Genomic DNA, 18,449 nt, shown 5'->3' with positions numbered 1-18,449 from the left:
ACACTATGTGCACGTGCTCTGTCTCTCTGTCTGTCTCTCTCTCTCCCTCTCTCTGTGCTGTCTTTCTCTGTATCTGTCTCTTACTCTCTTTTAATGTACATGTGGGTTGTCTGTGCACATTTTTATGTGACTGTAGATGCAAGAATAGACTTGCACCATGTGGAGGTCAGAGGACAATTCGTGATGCTAATTCTTCCTTTTACCCTTTTATTATTTGCTGCTGCATATGCCAGGCAAGCTGTGAGCTTCATATGCCTGTGAGCTTCTGGGATTCTCCCATCTCTACCTCCCATTTCACTGTAGGCATGCTGGGATCATAGATGCTCTACTGCATCTGTCTTTAGGTGGGTTCTGGGGTTCTGAACGCCAGTGCTCACACTTGATGGGAAATCCGTTATTGTCTGAACAATTTCCTCAGCCTTCCTTTATCTCTATAAATTACTTATTATTTTCCTGTCTTCTCCCTCTTAAATGCCTTTGAAATGCAAGCTAGAGCTTTATGCTATTTTGTTTTGTCTGTTTGAGACAGCATCTGATCTGGTACTGCACAAGCTGGCCTCAGGCTCATAGCAATTCTGTTGGAACTGAAATCTGCTGTCAAAGCTTCAGAAACACCACTTTCCCCCCATAAAGATCATTTAACCAAAGCATATAAAATAAGTTGCTCTCAGATGGAAACTTGTGAATACTCTCATTGTGAGCTGTCTAGATGTTACTATATATATCGCTATGAAGCACAAACAAGGAGGTTAGGAAGGGCTCAGACACAGGCATGAATACTTATTCTACAGACCACCACCATCTTAATAAACTCACACTACATTGCTGGTATAGAATCTCCATAATTTCCACTAATAATCAGATATTCTATCCATGAATGCCTCTAGACGTTTGTTTTAAGCTCAAATGCTGGCTGTTTGCCACACATCTGCTGTCATTAGTAAAATTAAAAGTAATTTTACTAAAATTCAAACCATCTGAATGCTCTTAAAAATTTAAGGATGTCTTAGCAAGCTTCTGCTCCTTAATGAGCCGTTCCTGACTTTATCATGTGATTTGAATTATTCAAAAGTCAATCTCTAACTCTTAAGTATATAAATTATCTTTCAATCAAGCAATTACTTGGTGTCTATCTGATAGCTAACAAGGTCTAATTTGGCCTAGGCAAATCTTGAAAGAGAGTCCAAAATAAAAATGTCAATAGACAATGTATTTCTACTATAAGACAATTAAACTAAAACTTTTATTACACTCAGCAGAGAAAAAGGAAACCAAACCAATAATGTAAATTTTAAAGATTTCATATGGTGCAAGCAACATTTAATATTTCCTCCTGCATTTAGGTTTCCCTAAGAAACCCACTATATAATGTTTGTCCTTAATTGTATCATCTCAGCAACTGTCTCTTCCTTTACTGTGTCTTTATAATAAGCACAGCCTGAATTCTGGAATGAAGAGACTCATTACACTTTTTATTCCTTCAAACAGTAATATCCAATTCAAAATATGTAATCAATCAATGATATATGTACATATAGGCACATGTGTGAGTACACATACATGTGTGCTATGATATGCATGTGGATGTCAGAGGATTTATTTGAATGTTTTAAAGGCTACAGTCCAACTAGTCTAATAATGGCTGTCTGTCTACCAGTGGAAGGTCCAAGAATCCACAGTTGTTCAGTCCAGGAGGCTGGATTTTTCAGTTGTCTTCAGTATATGTTGTAATCCACAAGTAGGCTTTAATGCCAGTGAAGGAATGAACTTGGCTAGCAGGCAAAGAGCTAGCTTCCTTCTTTCAATCCTTTTATATAGGCTGCCAGCTGAAGGTGTGGCCCAGATTAAAGGTGAATCTTCTCACCTCAAAAATCTGAAATAGAAGTGGATTTCCCCACTTCAAATGATTTAAATTTAAAAGAAAAAAAGAATCCCTCATAAGAATGCCCAGCCATTTAGTTAATTCCAGATGCAATCAAGTTATCAGGAATATCCATCACAGTACGGGGATTTTGAAAGTGAAGATACTGGGTTTTTTTTTGGGAGTAGATTTTGCTGTGTGGATAAATGGAAGGCAAAGAGAAGCTCTAAAAGGAAGGGATATGATCTACTTTTAAAGCCCATACTGCTCTCTGGAAAAGAGACACAGAAGAAAAGAAAAGAGTAGAAGCAGGGTGGGATGCTTTAAATGAGAATGGCCCCCATACACTCACACACTTTACACTTGAATGCTTAGTTTCCAGTTGATGAACTGTTTGGGAAGGATTAGGAGGTGTGGCTTTGTTAGAAGACAAGTGTCACCTGGTGGGTGGTCTTTGAGGTTTCAAAAGCCCTCAGCAGGTCCAGTGTCTCTTTCTCTGCTTGCTGCCTGCCAAGCAGGCTATCAGATGTTTCTCTCCAGCACCATACATGTGTGCTTCCCCATCCTCTGCCACACTCCCTACCTCTGAATCTGTAAGTAAGCTCCCAAGGAGATGCTTTCTTTTAAAAGAGTCACCTTGGCCACAGTTCTCTTCACAGCAACAGGGCCAGGGAGACAACTACTGCAATAATCCAGCTCCAGGAAGAGGATGTTTCAACAATAGGCTAGCAATTATAAAACCAGTGGGCTTGCAGATTCATAGCACAGTCAATCACTTAACTAGTCACTACATCTGGTAAGGTGTCCAATGGATACCTAAGGGTGAGATGTCCAAAAACAATTCATTTTATTAAAAATATCCTCTCACTTTGGTACTTGCAATTTTTTAAATGTTATTATGGAGGAGAGGGCACATGCCACAGCACAGGTGTGGAAATCAGAGAACAACTCTGTGGTTGGATCTTTCCTTCTAACTTTACCTGGATTATGGGGATTGACCTCAGCTCTTCAAGCTTGTGCAGCAAGTACCTTTACTCACTAAGCTACCTTGTTAGCCTTGTATTTGTGATTTTAGAAATCAATGAAATCATTTACACAACTGGCATTTTTCTTTACAGGAATTTCTCTTTTATTAACTCAATTACCAAGTTCTACTTAGTTCATCTACTCCTGTTTAGAAGTATTGATAATATTAAAGACGTAACTCGATATAATCCACAGCACTTGCCAAGCACATGCAAGGCTCGGGATTCAAAGGGAAGAAAAAAAAAGCTCTGTCATTAACAGTGCTTCCAGGTTCCCTCCTTGTAATCTGTTTGCTATTTTGCAACAAGCTATCCTTCCAGATTTTTAAAAACAAATCCAGCCTCTGCTCAGGCCTCCTCTCAGATACTGACAGGTATCCTATTGGGGCATTATCTGTGAAACCCCAACCCTAAGCACTGGCCACTTCAGTGGCATTTCACCTGGCAAGGAAGGCTATATAAGTCAGGTGCCACATCTTGTTCCCCATCCAGTCCTGTCTCCTGCCTGGGAAGTAGAGAGCCTGGCTACAGCTCTTGATATAAATTTAAAGCCAGCCTGGCAGCTTAATGAGATCTTATCTCAAAATAGAGAGTATTAAAAAAGCAAAACTAAAAAACCAAAACAACAAAAATACGCTGGCAGGCTAGTAAGACGTCTTAGTGAACAAAGGTACTTTTCATGTAAGTCTGATGATGCATACTTGAGCCTCCAAACCCACACAAAGATGGAAGGAGTGCCAACTTCACAAAAGTTGTCCTCTGAGCTCCACATGTGCATGCATGTATGTTTTCACACACACACACAAATAATAATAATAATAAATAATAATAAAATAATAATAATAATGAAGATGATGTGTGAAGTCCTAGGTGCAAAAGAAATAAACAAATAACAACAACAAAAAGCAAAAGAACATCAATGTATGTTCTACAGAATTGAATAGCTATAAAATATTAGCCAATAAATACATCAGTTGAGAACAATTTGTCAGAGTTAAGGCATTCTAAGATCTTTGTATTTACCAAAGGAACTTAACCATTAATAATCTCTGGCCTTTGAAGTAGTAATAGAATATATAACTTCCCTATAAACATGGAAGTTATAGATACTATTTTTAAAATTTTTTTAAAGTACTATATAGATCTATACATATATAAACTCTGACCCAAGAAATCAAAGCTACATATATTTTCAAATACATGGGAGCCACTTAGAAAAACTTGTTCAAATGCTAAACCAAAACTTAGACAACAAGCTTCATGCCATAATCATAGAGATCAAATTTTGTGACAAAACAGAAAATGAAGCCTTGCCAAGGTTTAAAAAGTATAGAAACAGCATTAGGAATGAAAAAAGAACCACATACATAATCGAGTAAACGACGCTAACAAACTTCGTGCAAACAAACTAAAGTCTGTATGTATACACATGTACGCATGCTTGTTTGTATCTGTGAGTGCAGATATGTGTACCCAAGTGTATGTGGAGGTCGAATAACCTTAGAAATTGGTCCTCACCTTCCATCTGTTTGAGACATTGTTGTTTGCTATACACACCCCACTCACACACACATACCAGTCTAGACAGTTTTACAGGCATGTTCTATTATTAAAGAAGTAAACAATTTTACACTTCTTCAATGTAGAAGAAAAATGTAAAAACTTTCAGCGAGCTTATACATACCTGTTTGTGTAAGTGATGGGACTTTGTCAGCTCTTGGAGTCTGTGAGCTCTGCCCTTCTTTCTGGACATTTGTAGAGTACAACTTGACTTGATTTAAAAGAGATACATGTGGATGAATGTTGGGAACCATGTATGTAAAGCTGTCAAGTGTCATTAAAGTCTTCCATCCTAAGAGGAAAAAAAAAGTCACTTTAATCTTAAACAGTTAACAAATCACATGCTTGATTTCCTTAGTAATATAGGAATCAATATTTCAATTTTCCCTTATATTTATATTGATATGCAAACTTTAAAAGTATATATGAAATCAAGCAAAACATTCATATTCAGTTATTTCAAAAGGTAGTACATAGTACGTAACAGACACTCTCTTATTTTTATTCTGGTTACATTTTAAAAAGCTGGTATACTGTATTTTTAGAATAGCAGAATCTGGGTATGAGATAATCAATAGGGCTTCCTACTTAAAATTATCTTCTGTCTTCTCACAAGCTGGAGATGAGGTCCTGTCATTTATCAATCAATAAGTGAATCCTGGGACTGGAGAGACGGCTCAGCGGTTAAGAGCACTTACTACTCTTCTGAAGATCCTAAGTTCAATTCCCAGCACCAACATGAAAGCATGAAGGCTCTCAACTGTCCGGTGCCCTCTTCTGGAGTACGAATGTACATGCAGGCAAAGTATACATATGCACAAAATACATATAAATAAGTAAGTCTTTTTAAAAAGATGTCTTTAAATAAACAAATAAACAAATCCTATTAGTAGTCATCCCTGTTGTCTGATGTTTTACATTTTTAAAAAATTATTTTTAATTATTTATTAAATGTGTATTAGCACACTGTAGCTGTCTTCAGACACACCAGAAGAGGGCATCAGCTCCCATTACAGATGGTTGTAGGCTGCCTATTACAGATGTGGTTGCTGGGAATTGAACTCAGGACCTCTGGAAGAGCAGCCAGTGCTCTTAACTGCTGAGCCATCTCTCCAGCCCTATATGGAACTTTTAATTGAGAATGGGAGCCACAAAACACTTCAGCTGTTGCTGACATCTTGGTTGACAGTGGCTTTACTGGACTGACACAAAAGGAAAAGAGACTCCACTGTTGTGCTGAAGTGACAGAAAAATAAATTTCTATTCTCCTGACTTTTTGCGTATTACTGTGTGAACTCAGATTTCTAGTTTTTCAAAGAACTCAAGAACTATTTAGACAAAATCTATACTTTCTAAGGTTTTATATGAAACCAACCATGTCCTTAGAGATAATTCAGTTTTTTTCAAGAGTGAATGGGTAGGCACTGAGTGAGCACTGAAGAGCCAACACTTGGTCAAGGGACAGACCTCAGTGATAGGGCCTTACCTTCCATCCTTAGCACCACTGAGGCTGAGGGGAACAATGTCCAACTGCTGAAAACTGAATTTCCAAGCCACTAACTAATGCATGCCATCTGTAGGAAGCAGATTTGTAAAATAAAGAAAAGCCTTTTCTTGTGGCTCAGATACTGTGGCAGGGGTAAAGTCACTGCGAGCACAGTAGACAACTGGAAAGCATGAGGGGTTCAAGGAGACAAAGCTCTAGGCTGCTTACTTATTTTGGGAGGAAACTTAACTGTTGCCAATGTAGTCTTCAGTCTATTTGGCAAATTGCTGAGGGTCTAATGTGGTTTTGGTTATGTGCATCTATTTCTAAAAGCTAAGTGAGAAAATAACAGTAGAGGATTCCTGCACATGAAACATGTGACGTACCAAAACTGTCTTCTTCATTGTAGCCATTGCTATTCTTGAGGCAAAATAGGAAGACTAAGAAAATACAAAGGGGCCGGGCGGTGGTGGCGCACGCCTTTAATCCCAGCACTTGGGAGGCAGAGACAGGCGGATTTCTGAGTTCGAGAGTTCGAGGCTAGCCTGGTCTACAGAGTGAGTTCCAGGACAGCCAGGGCTACTCAGAGAAACCCTGTCTCGAAAAACCAAAAAAAAAAAAAAGAAAATACAAAGGGAAATTAGGGCACATGAGAACAGGGAACAGTGGCCTATACCATTAATCCCAGCACTTCCAGCAGAGCCCGGTGGAGCTCTGTGAGTGTGAGGCCAGCCTGGTCTACATACCAAATTCTAGGCCAGAAAAGAAATTCCTCCCATCACATAATAATCAAAACATCAAATGCACAAAACAAAGAAAAAATACTAAAAGTAGCAAGGGAAAAAGGCCAAGTAACATATGAAGGCAGACCTACAAGAATTACACCAGACTTCTCACCAGAGACTTTATAAAAGTCTGAAAATCCTGGACTGATACCATACAGACCCTAAGAGAACACAAATGCCAGCCCAGACTACTATACCCAGCAAAACTCAATCACTATAGATGGTGAAACCAAGATATTCCATGACAAAACCAAGTTTACACAATATCTTCCCACAAACCCAGCACTTCAAAGGATAATAGATAGAGAACTCCAACACAAGGAGGGAAACTACAACCTAGAAAAAGCAAGAAAGTAATCTTCCAACAAACCCCTAAAAAGATAGCTACACAAACATAATTGCACCACTAATAACTAAAATAACAGGAAGAAACAATCACTTTTCCTTAATATCTCTTAACTTCAATGGACTCAATTACCCAATAAAAAGACGCAGACTAACAGACTGGATTTGTAAACAGGACTAAGAATTTTGTTGCATACAGGAAACGCACCTCAGTGGCATAGACAGACACTACCTCAGAGTAAAGGGCTGGAAAACAATTTTCCAAACAAATGGTCCCAAGAGACAAGCTGGAGTAGCCATTCTAATAGTGAATAAAATCAACTTTCAACAAAAAGTTATCAAAAAAGATAAGGAAGGACACTTCATACTCGTCAAAGGAAAAATCTACCAAGATGAACTCTCAATTCTGAACATCTATGCTCCACATGCAAGGGCACCCACATTCATAAAAGAAACGTTACTAAAACTCAAAGCACACATTGCACCTCACACAATAATAGTGGGGGATTTCAACATCCCACTCTCAGCAATGGACAGATCATGGAAACAGAAACTAAACAGAGACACAGTGGAATTAATGGAAGTTATGAACCAAACGGATTTAATGGATATCTATAGAACATTTCATCCTAAAACAAAAGAATATACCTTTTTCTCAGCACCTCATGGTACCTTCTCCAAAACAGACCACCTAATTGGTCACAAAGCAGGCCTCAACAGATACAAAAAGATTGAAATAATCCCTTGCATCCTATCAGATCACCAAGACTAAAGCTAGTTTTCAATAATAACAAAAACAATGGAAAGCCCACATACACGTGGAAACTGAACAACGCTCTACTCAACGATGATTTATTTGGTCAAGGAAGAAATAACGAAAGAAATGAAAGACTTTTCATTTCTATAACAAAACTTATGGGACATAATGAAAGCAGTGCTAAGGGGAAAACTCATTGCTCTAAGTGTCTACAAAAAGAAACTGGAGAGAGCACACACTAGCAACTTGACAACACACCTGAAAGCTCTAGAACAAAAAGAAGCAAATACACCCAAGAGGAGTAGACGGCAGGAAATAATCAAACTCAGGGCTGAAATCAACCAAGTAGAAACAACAACAACAAAAAAAACCCCTATACAAAATATCAACAAAACCGGGAGCTGGTTCTTTGAGAAAATCAACAAGCTAGATAATCCCTTAGCCAGACTAACCAGAGAGCACAGAGACAGTATCCAAATTAATAAAATCAGAACTGAAAAGGGAGACATAACAACAGAAACTGAGGAAATTCAAAAAAATCATCTGATCCTACTACAAAGCTTATACTCAACAAGACTGGAAAATCTGGATGAAATGGACAATTTTCTAGACAGGTACCAGGAACTAAAGTTAAATTAGGAGCAGATAAACCACCAAAACAGTCCAATAACCCCTAAAGAAACAGCAGCAATCATTAAAAGTCTCCCCACCAAAAAAAGCCCAGAACCAGATGGTTTTAATGCAGAATTCTATCACACCTTCAAGGAAAACCTAATACCAATTCTCTTCAAACTATTCCACAAAATAGAAACAGAAGGAACACTACCCAATTCATTCTAGGAAGCCACAATTACACTCATACCTAAACCTCCAAAGACCCAACTAAGAAAGATAACTTTAGACCAATCTCCCTTATGAATATCGATGCAGAAATAATAAAATTCTCACAAACAGAATCCAAGACCACATCAAAACAATCATCCATCATGATCAAGTTGGCTTTATCCCAGGAATGCAGGGATGGTTCAATATTCGGAAATCCATCAATGTAATCTACTATATAAACAAACTCAAAGAAAAAAACCACATGACCATCTCACTAGATGCTGAGAAAGCATTTGACAAAATTCAACATCCCTTCATGGTAAAAGTCTTGGAAAGATCAGGAATTCAAGGCCCATACGTAAACACAGTAAAAGCAATATACAGCAAACCAGTAGCCAATATCAAACTAAATGGAGAGAAACATCAGGGTCTACACAAGGCTGCCCACTCTCTCCCTACCTATTCAATATAGTACTGGAAGTCCTAGCTAGAGCAATTAGACAACAAAAGGAAGTCAAAGAGATACAAATAGGAAAGGATTAGTCAAACTTGTCACTATTTGCAAATGATATGATAGTATATTTAAGTGACCCCAAAACTTCCACCAGAGACTTCCTAAACCTGATTAACACTTCAGCAAAGTGGCTGGTTATAAAATCAACTCAAACAAATAAGTGGCCTTCCTCTACTCGAAAGATAAACAGGCTGAAGAATTAGGGAAATGACACCCTTCACAATAGTCACAAATAATATAAAATACCTTGGTGTGAATCTAACCAAGGAAGTGAAAGATCTGTATGACAAGAACTTTAAGTCTCTGAAGAAAGAAATCTGTAGGATCCCAAAGGGCTGCTATGCCCTGGCTGAGACTTTCCGTGTGCTGCTGTTTACCAAGTAACATTCTGCCATTTTTCTAAGATCAAAACATCCTGATATAGGCATGGTACCCCAGGCAGAGTATTTACACTTGACAGCCCATTGCCCCCCAGTTGAGTTCCTGTTTATGTTTTTCCTTCCCTGGCTTGGTGTATGTATTGAACCTGCTCAGTAAAAGTTTTGGCATTCTCTCTTAATGAATGACCCGAGTCTGTGTCTTCCTTTAATCCCCCAGGCCTATGCCGGAGCTCTGTACCGTGGTGGCGCTGGCGCTGTCAGACATTGAAGATCTCAGAAGATGGAAAGATCTCCCATGCTCATGGATTGGCAGGATTAATAGAGTAAAAATGGCCATCTTGCTGAAAGCAATCTACAGATTCAATGCAATCCCCATTAAAATCCCAACTCAATTCTTCACAGAGTTAGAAAGAGCAATTCTCAAATTCATTTGGAATAAAACCCCAGGATAGTGAAAACTATTCTCAACAATAAAAGAACTTCTGGAGGAATCACCATCCCTGACTTCAAACTGTACTACAGAGCAACAGTGATAAAAACTGCATGGTATTGGTACAGAGACAGGCAAGAAAATCAATGGAATAGAATTGAAGACCCAGAAATGAACCCACACACCTATGGTCACTTGATCTTTGACAAAGGAGCTAAAACTGTTCAGTGGAAAAGGGACAGCATTTTCAACAAATGGTGCTGGTTCAACTGGAGGACAACATGTAGAAGAATGAAAATTGATCCATTCTTATCCCCTTGTACAAAGCTCAAGTCTAAGTGGATAAAGGACCTCCACATAAAACCAGATACACTGAAACTAATAGAAGAGAAGATGGGGAAGAACCTTGGATACTTGGGCAGAGGGGAAAAGTTCCTGAACAGAACACCAATAGCTTATGCTTTAAGATCAAGAATTGACAAATGGGACCTCATAAACTTGCAAAGCTTCTGTACGGCAAAGGACACTGTCAATAGGACAAAACAGCAACCAACAGATTGGGAAAAGATCTTTAGCAATCCCACATCCCATAGAGGGCTAATATCCAATATGTACAAAGAACTCAAGAAATTAGACTCCAGACAACCAAATAACCCTGTTAAAAAATGGGGCACAGAGCTAAACAAAGAATTCTCAGCTGAGGAAACTATAATGGCTGAGAAACACCTAAAGAAATGTTCAACATCCTTAGTCATCAGGGAAATGCAAATCAAAACAACCCTGAGATTCCACCTCACACCAGTCAGAATGGCTAAGATCAAAAACTCAGGTGACAGCAGATGCTGGTGAGGATATGGACAGAGAGGAACACTCCTCCATTGTTGGTTGGGGTTGCAAAATGGTACAACAACTCTGGAAATCTGTCTGGTGGTTCCTCAGAATATTGGACATACCATACCTGAGGACCCAGCTATACCACTCCTGGGCATATACCCAGAAGATGCTCCAATATATAACAAGGACACATATTCCACTATGTTCATAGCAGCCTTATTTATAATAGCCAGAAGCTGGAAAGAACCCAGATGTCCTTCAACAGAGGAATGGATACGAAAAATGTGGTACATTTACACAATGGAGTACTATTCAGCTATTAAAAACAAGGAATTCATGAAATTTTTACGTAAATGGATGAAACTAGAAAATATCATCCTGAGTGAGGTAACCCAATCACAAAAAAACACACATGGTATTCACTCACTGATAACTGGATATTAGCCCAGAAGTTCACAATACCCAAGATTCAGCTCACAGACCACATGAAGCTCATGAAGAAGGAAGACCAAGTGTGGGTGCTTCGGTCCTTTTTAGAAGGAGTAACAAAATACTCAAGGGAGCAAATATGAAGACAAAATGTGGGACAGAAACTGAAGGAGGTGATGTCTGGAGACCATTCCACCTGGGTATCCATCCCATGTGCAGTCACCAAAGGTAGACACTGATATGGATGTCAGGAAGTGCATGCTGACAGGAGCTTGATATAGCTGTCTCTTTAGAGGTCTGCCAGAGTCTGACATATTCAGAGGCAGATGCTCACAGCTAACCACTGAATTGATCATGGGGTTCCCAAGGTAGGGGTTAGAGAAAAGACTGAAGGAGCTAAAAGGGTTTGCATCCCCATGAGGAGAGCAACAATACCAACCAGAGCTCCCAGGGTCTAAACCACCAGCCTGGAAGCACATAGGGTGGGAGCCACGGCTTCAGCTGTATATGTAGGGGAGGATGGCCTTGTAGGGCATCAATGGGAAGAGAGGCCCTTGGTCCTATGAAGGCTCGATACCCCAGAGTAGGGGAATGCGAGGGCGGGGAGGTGGGAGAGGGAACACCCTCATAGAAGCAGGGGGAGGTGGGATGGGATAAGGGGTTTCTGGGGGTGGGGGAACTGAGAAAGGGGATAACATTTGAAATGTAAATAAATAAAATATCCAATAAAAAAACTTAGTTTAAAAAAAATGAAAGAACAACAAAAAAAAGGAAAGTCTTTAACTAGCTGTCACAAACATGAGTTTTACTTCTGTGTGAATAGACCCAAACAAAGTACACATACTATGCCTGAGATCTCTTTGAACCATTTTTAAAGCTATACAATATGTTTACATTTTAAATTTACATTCTTTAAATATTAATAAGCTGTTCATTTGAATTTCTGCCCTGGTAGTTTTCCAGTCTAAACTTTATTAACTGAATTTCCGGAGCAGTGTCTAACCTACCCTCTATATCCCACATGCCAGTAGGTGTAAAGGCCTTTTCGGAGCTCAGTTGATAAGGAAAATACCTTGGAAGCAGATGAAGTCTCTTTGAGGGTTGCTTATTCTCTCCGGGGTTGTACCTCAGCAGCAGAGCTCTGTGCCCTGGGTTTAGTCACGACCACAGTAAAAGAAAAAACTCATCTAGTATCTAATTTTCCCTTTATTTATGACAATGTCTAGTGCTATTCAATGCTGGACACCTTTACTCATTGAGCAGCTTTTAAAACTGTAGCCTTCTAGTCTTCTGCATTCACTCAGAATGCCTTTGCACAGAAAACTCCCACTCTAAGGATACCCAGTAGTACAGTTTAAGTCAGCCTCAGGCCTTCCAACTCTTCTTCCCTTTTATGCACCAACTCTTAAAATGCTAAGTGTTTTGCCTGGCACACTGCAGAGGTGGCAAGGTTTTAGCTTACAGATAACACTACAATCCAGATTTCAGTATGATTTGTAGTATCCATTTCAGTCACTGTGTTGAGTAATGCGCAAATGGCCTTATTTCTGGCCAGTAGAGGTCTCTTCAAAACCTTTTGATACTATGTGGTTATCTTAGCTCCCTTGCTAGCTGTCTCGAAACATCCTTTAGTTTTGAGTTTCAATAGTACTTCAGGAATCAACAGCTTTCAACATACCTTTAGCATTAATACACAACTGAAAACTGCTTATAGGCTAAAAACTACACGGCCCCACATGGGACTCAATGAAGCCAATATAATTCTAACCCAGCCATGGGAAACATAATCAGTCACTTGCATCGTGAATTGCTGAATTCATTAACTCCAGCTGGCAGAAATATAGGAAAACATATTTCCTAATTTTAACACCCTTTCTTCAAGGTGACATCTAAAATTAGCTACATATGGAACATTAGTCTCTTGTTTGGCACTTGCTGCTCTACCAGCCTGAGTCAGGTTTTCTCACTGCTGCACACCTAGGGGCTGTTTCATCTAAGCTGCAGCTACTGGCATGTTACCAATTTAGTCATGACAATCGGGGACCTAGTCACAAGGCTCTGCTTTTACTCTGCTGCTGTGACTCCTAAGAGCCACTGCTACTGTCTCATGTCTGCCCTCTCTCCAATCTAGTTTGTCATCGACTATTTACTTCAGCTTTCATTTGAAACTAAGAATAACAAATAGCAATCCATTCTCTTTCCTGCAAACTGACAATTCAGCCTATCATGTATGTTTCAACTACATTAAAAACAAACAAAAGGACATCTTGTGGTTTGGGTTTGTTTCTCGCTAATTTTAGGACTTGAGTCAAGGTTATAACCTGTTGTCTACATATCAGTCTCCTTACCTAAGAGCCTATTTCAGTAGTTTCTTCTCTCCAAAGTTGAAAGCACTGACATATCAAAAACGGAGTAAGTGCATAGCTGGAGGGATGGCTCTGTGATCAAGAATACTAATACTGGCTGCTCCCTCCACAGAATCAACTAACGGGGACTCACTCGGACTCACAGAGATCAGGGAGACAGTAAGGGTCTGACCTAGGTCCTCTGCATATATGTTATGGCTGAGTAGCTGGAGTAGAGTGGGGGCTGTCCCTGACCCTTTTGTCTGCTTACAGGACCCTTTCCTTCTACTGGGTTAGCTCATCCAGCCTTGATGTATGTGCCTGGGCTTACTGTAGCTTGTTATGTCCTGTTTGGTTGATGTTCATGGGAGGCCTATTATTTTCTGAGGGGAGGCATAAGGTAGGTGGATCTGAGGGATGGGGAAGTCTGGGTGTGGAGACTGGGAGAAGGAAAGGAATGGGAAACTGTGGTTGGGATATGAGAATAAAAAAACAAAACAAAACTTTTTGCTTGCTAGATGAGGAAAAATTTCCATTTTACAATGTTAAATGAAAAAGGGAATCTAACTCAACAGAGTTTCAATCACTGAAAGTATACTTGATAAACTACAATGATTATATGTAATTTTTAATTACTTTTCTATATTTTAAAAACGCGTACAATAGGCTAGGTGTGGTGGTACATGCTTTTCATCCCAGCATTCAGGAGGCAGAGGCAGGCAGGTCTCTGAGTTTGAGGCTAGTCTGGTCTACTTAGTGAGTTCTAGGACAGTTAGGGACCCTGTCTCAAAAAAAAAAAAAAAACCCAAAAAGTATTCCATATAGAAACTAAAAACATGTCGGGCAGTGCTGGCGCACACCTTTAATCCCAGCACTTGGGAGGCAGAGGCAGGTGGATTTCTGAGTTCGAGACCAGCCTGGTCTACAGAGTGAGTTCCAGGATAGCCAAGGCTATACAAAGAAACCCTGTCTCAAAAAAAAAAAAAAAAAAAAAAAAAACTAAAAATATAACTACCAATAAGCTATCTGGAGCTTTACTAAGATCTTAATTGGGGGCTGGAGAGATGGCTCAGCAGTTAAGAGCACTGACTGCTCTTCCAGGGGTCCTGAGTTCAAATCCCAACAACCACATGGTCACTCACAACCATCCATAATGGATGCAATGCCCTCTTCTGGTGTGTCTGAAGACAGGTATAGTGTACTCATCTAAATAAAATAAATAAATTTTAAAAGAAAAAAAAAAGATCTTAATGGGAACTGAAGAGATGGCTTGGTGGTTAAGAGCACTTCCAGACCTGGGTTCAATTCCCTGCATCCACCTGACAGCTAACAATCTTCTGCAACTCCAAATCCAGGGGATCCCATACTCTCTTCTGGCTTCCATGAGCATTGCACACATGTGATGCACAGATAAACATGTAGGCAAGACATTCACACATGTAAAAATGTTAAAACAATGAATTTATTTTAGAAGAGATTTTATTAACAGCACTGTCAGATCGTGACAGTCTGCCCAATATTAACACTTAGTAGCCCCAGTTTACTGGTATCCCTTCTGCTAGCCAATGCTGCAGGAAATTCTGCCTACTCATCTAGCAAGCAAAGGTGTAAGCAAGATAGAGTGGCCCAGCCCAGGAGAATGTGACTGATATGGTTTTAATACACAGCATAAGAAGGCCATCTCTCACGGTTGTTTTTTTTTTTTTTTAAGGCAACAAAGGCAAACACTGACAACTCCCTGCGCTACAACTTGGGATTATAGCTCTACTGTCTTGCTCAATTACTTCAACATATGCTAAGAAAAAGTAAAAATAGCATGTAATCCAAGACTTGGGGATAGAGACAGAAGGATCACAAGTTCGAGGTCAGCCTAGGTTAAATGTTAAAACCCTGTCACAAAAAGATGGAGAGGGTGGTAAAATCAGTAAGAGCATCTAACATAATATAAATACTATAACTACAAATAAGTTTCCAATATATTAGTAATAAACTGAGATACACATTGCAGTATGTACTTATTGTAAATTGTTTTCAATGCAAATTTAGGTCACAGGGCACAAACCTCTTAAAGTTCCTTTTACAAAGAGAATAACTACCTCCTGAAACAGTGTTCAGTTCTGCAGCCAATTAGTTCAAGAAAGTTCCTGCATCTTCTGTAAAGAATATCATATCATCAGTAAGAAAATCTCAAGAGGATAAAAATATGGCTTACCAGCTAAGTACTGCATATGCCAATAACTCTAGCTCCATGTGATTCAATGCTCTGTTGGCTTCCATGTGCACACATACTGGCACATACATGTGCATATACTTACATGCACACACACAAACAAATAAATAAAAGAAATCTTTGGACAAAAAAGGAGTAAACTTAGCTAATGCAAGATAGCAGCAAAATCCTTCAAATATATATGTTTAAAAACATAAACGTTTTAATGTTTGTACAACATGCTCTCTGTATGTTACTCATCAGCTGTCAGTCAGCTCCTCTGCCCGTTACTATATTGTTATATGTACAATCCTACAGCCATATTGAGTGTGCTTAGTCCAAACTGTGATGGGCTGTGTGAAATACACACTGCATTCTGAAGACAACACAAAATGGGAAACACCTTAATATTTTTTAAAAAATTATATGCCAGTATACTAGCTAAGTATATTAATCTATTTTTACTTTTTAAAATATGGCTACCACACAATGCAGAACTACAGTGTGGCCTGGCTCTTGAATACAGTCTGTTTTCTTTGTCTTCACAGAGGTTTCTCATCTTTAAGTACTTAGATCAGTCAGTGGGTTCCTTCTCAGTTTATTCTTTTGTGTTTTTTGATACGGGGTTTTTCTGTGTGGCCCTGGCTGTCCTGAAACCCATTCTGTAGACCAGGATGGCCTCAAACTCAGAAATCCTCCTGCCTCTGCTGGGACTAAAGGCACGGACCGCCACACTTGGCCTTTAGACAGGTAAACATTCTAGAAGCAGAAACTAAACTTTATTTCTTCTCAAAGAAAATCATCTGGCTTTGGATACTCAACTCCCCCTCCCCCAAAACAAAAACAAAACAAAACAAAAAAACAGCTTCAAATAGTTTTTCTTGTAGTATGCATCTAACTTAAATAACACACTTTCTCCAAATGATTTTTAAATTTAACCATAGTTTTGATTGCTCTTTCAAATACTGCGTAACAAAACTTCCACTAAGGTGATGCTCTGAATCTAAAAAGGTGTTAAGTGTTAAAAAAAAATTCAACTTTTTGTAGTAATAAACACTCTAAAGAACTCTGAAAAGTCTTTCTAAATGGAGAGACAGGTAATTACTAACTGCGATACACAGAATGAGACAAACAGCATAACTTTTTGGCCCAGTGATAGCTATCCAGAATAAGAATTACAAATTACACCACTGCAACTCACTTTACCAACACTGAAAGGGTACTTTGGACTATATGAGTTTCTATGTAATATGCTGAAGTTTATTTGGAGTTTTAAACAGACGACTCATTCTGTTCATAAGACTGCCACTATGGGAAAACTAGCTATAATCTCTGTCACTAACAACAACAAACTAAAACAGTGTTACTGCAATCAATTCATTTGCAACCTTAAGAACCAGTTTTTAATAAGGTATGAATATATTCTACCTTATCTGCCCAGTACAGGAGTCCGTTACAGCTTTTATCAAACACCTGAACGGCTGCAGCTTTGCCTTCCACTCAAAAGTTTTTGAAGGGTGAATGTGAATGTTTGAGAAACGTTTCTGTAAACACTCTTTACAAATCGCAAGAATCTAGGGGCTTGAGTTGGCAGTGGATTTGGTCCTGTCCTCTCCTGGGCTCTGCTATGAGTCCTCCGTGTCAAGCCACAGAAGCAAGGGAGATGAATCATCGAAATAGAACTTCCAGGTTTGATGCTACTTTAGAACTCTCCAACAGCTTTAATCTGACTGAAGAAGAAGAAGACTCTCGATCACACCCTACGCCCAGGTTTGTATACAGTTTCAGGAGACACTTTTTTTCACCCAAAGGATTGTTCGATATAATTACAAAGTTCTGTGGGTTTCCTGTCCCCAAACTATGCTCATTCGATAACTGTGAGAAGCCCTCATCTTAAGATCCGTATGTGACATCCACTTTAATTTAGGGAGATTTAAGAAAACGGGATGGCACTAAGAAAAAGAACAGCGCAGGAGCATCTTTAAGCAGTAGCAGAAGTTCGGCGCCGAGCTCAACGGATCACTCCCCCAGCCAAGTTGGTGGAATCCGCCATTTCCCACGGCCTGTTCGGGTCACCCTGGGTCACCGCGATGCGCCCTAAGACCTCCCGGTCTGGAGGCCCGCCTCAGGGTGACCGTACGCCGGCTGGCCCCTCGGGGGCTCTGTAGCCGCGGCTCACGGGGACACCTGTGAGGACCTTGCGAGACCGCCAGGCTCTGGGTTGGAGAAGGGCAGGATGGCCAACTGCTGAGGCCAGGCGCGGCCTCCACCAGTCCGTCACTTACCCTGGCTGCGGCCGCGGGCCGCTGCCCGGCCGCCACCGAGCCTGCACAGCGCCGCCCAGCTGCATCTGTGCGCCGCGGCGGCGGCGGCCATGCCCGGAAACATCCTGGCGGGGCAGAGGCCCCCACTCGGACACCGCCTCCTGCCTCCGAGCCGCCTGCCGCGCCAACTGACTCCATAGACTGGACCCCGGCGAACTCGGATGTGTGCGCCGCGGCCGGCGGCCTCGGCGACCCGGAAGTCGTGATGGTGTGGCGCGACAGCGGAAGTGACGGAATATGCTAGCTGGGGGCGGGGCTTCGAGACAGTGCGGTGTGCGCTCCCACCTCTGATAGGCTTTTGGAAGTCCGTGTCGCGTCCTCGGAGACTGTCTTCTGAAGC

At 40.2% G+C, this 18,449-nt stretch overlaps 1 protein-coding gene across 1 annotated transcript in view; it reads right to left on the bottom strand.

The window, feature by feature from the left end:
* The window catches only part of Slc30a9 (solute carrier family 30 member 9), a 52,310-nt gene extending 34,137 nt beyond the window's left edge, over positions 1–18,173 (bottom strand). The window contains exons 1-2 of the mRNA XM_028765285.1: positions 18,071–18,173; positions 4,571–4,738 (exon numbers count right to left, since the gene is read on the bottom strand). Of these exons, the coding sequence (XP_028621118.1) occupies positions 4,571–4,738; positions 18,071–18,173 (271 nt within the window). The remainder of the gene's footprint in view (positions 1–4,570; positions 4,739–18,070) is intronic.
* Positions 18,174–18,449: the final 276 nt, after the last annotated feature.

Source organism: Grammomys surdaster, unplaced genomic scaffold (assembly GCF_004785775.1).
Source record: "Grammomys surdaster isolate TR1022 unplaced genomic scaffold, NIH_TR_1.0 150, whole genome shotgun sequence".
NCBI lineage: Eukaryota > Metazoa > Chordata > Mammalia > Rodentia > Muridae > Grammomys > Grammomys surdaster.
This window is presented reverse-complemented; position numbering and strand designations above follow the sequence as displayed.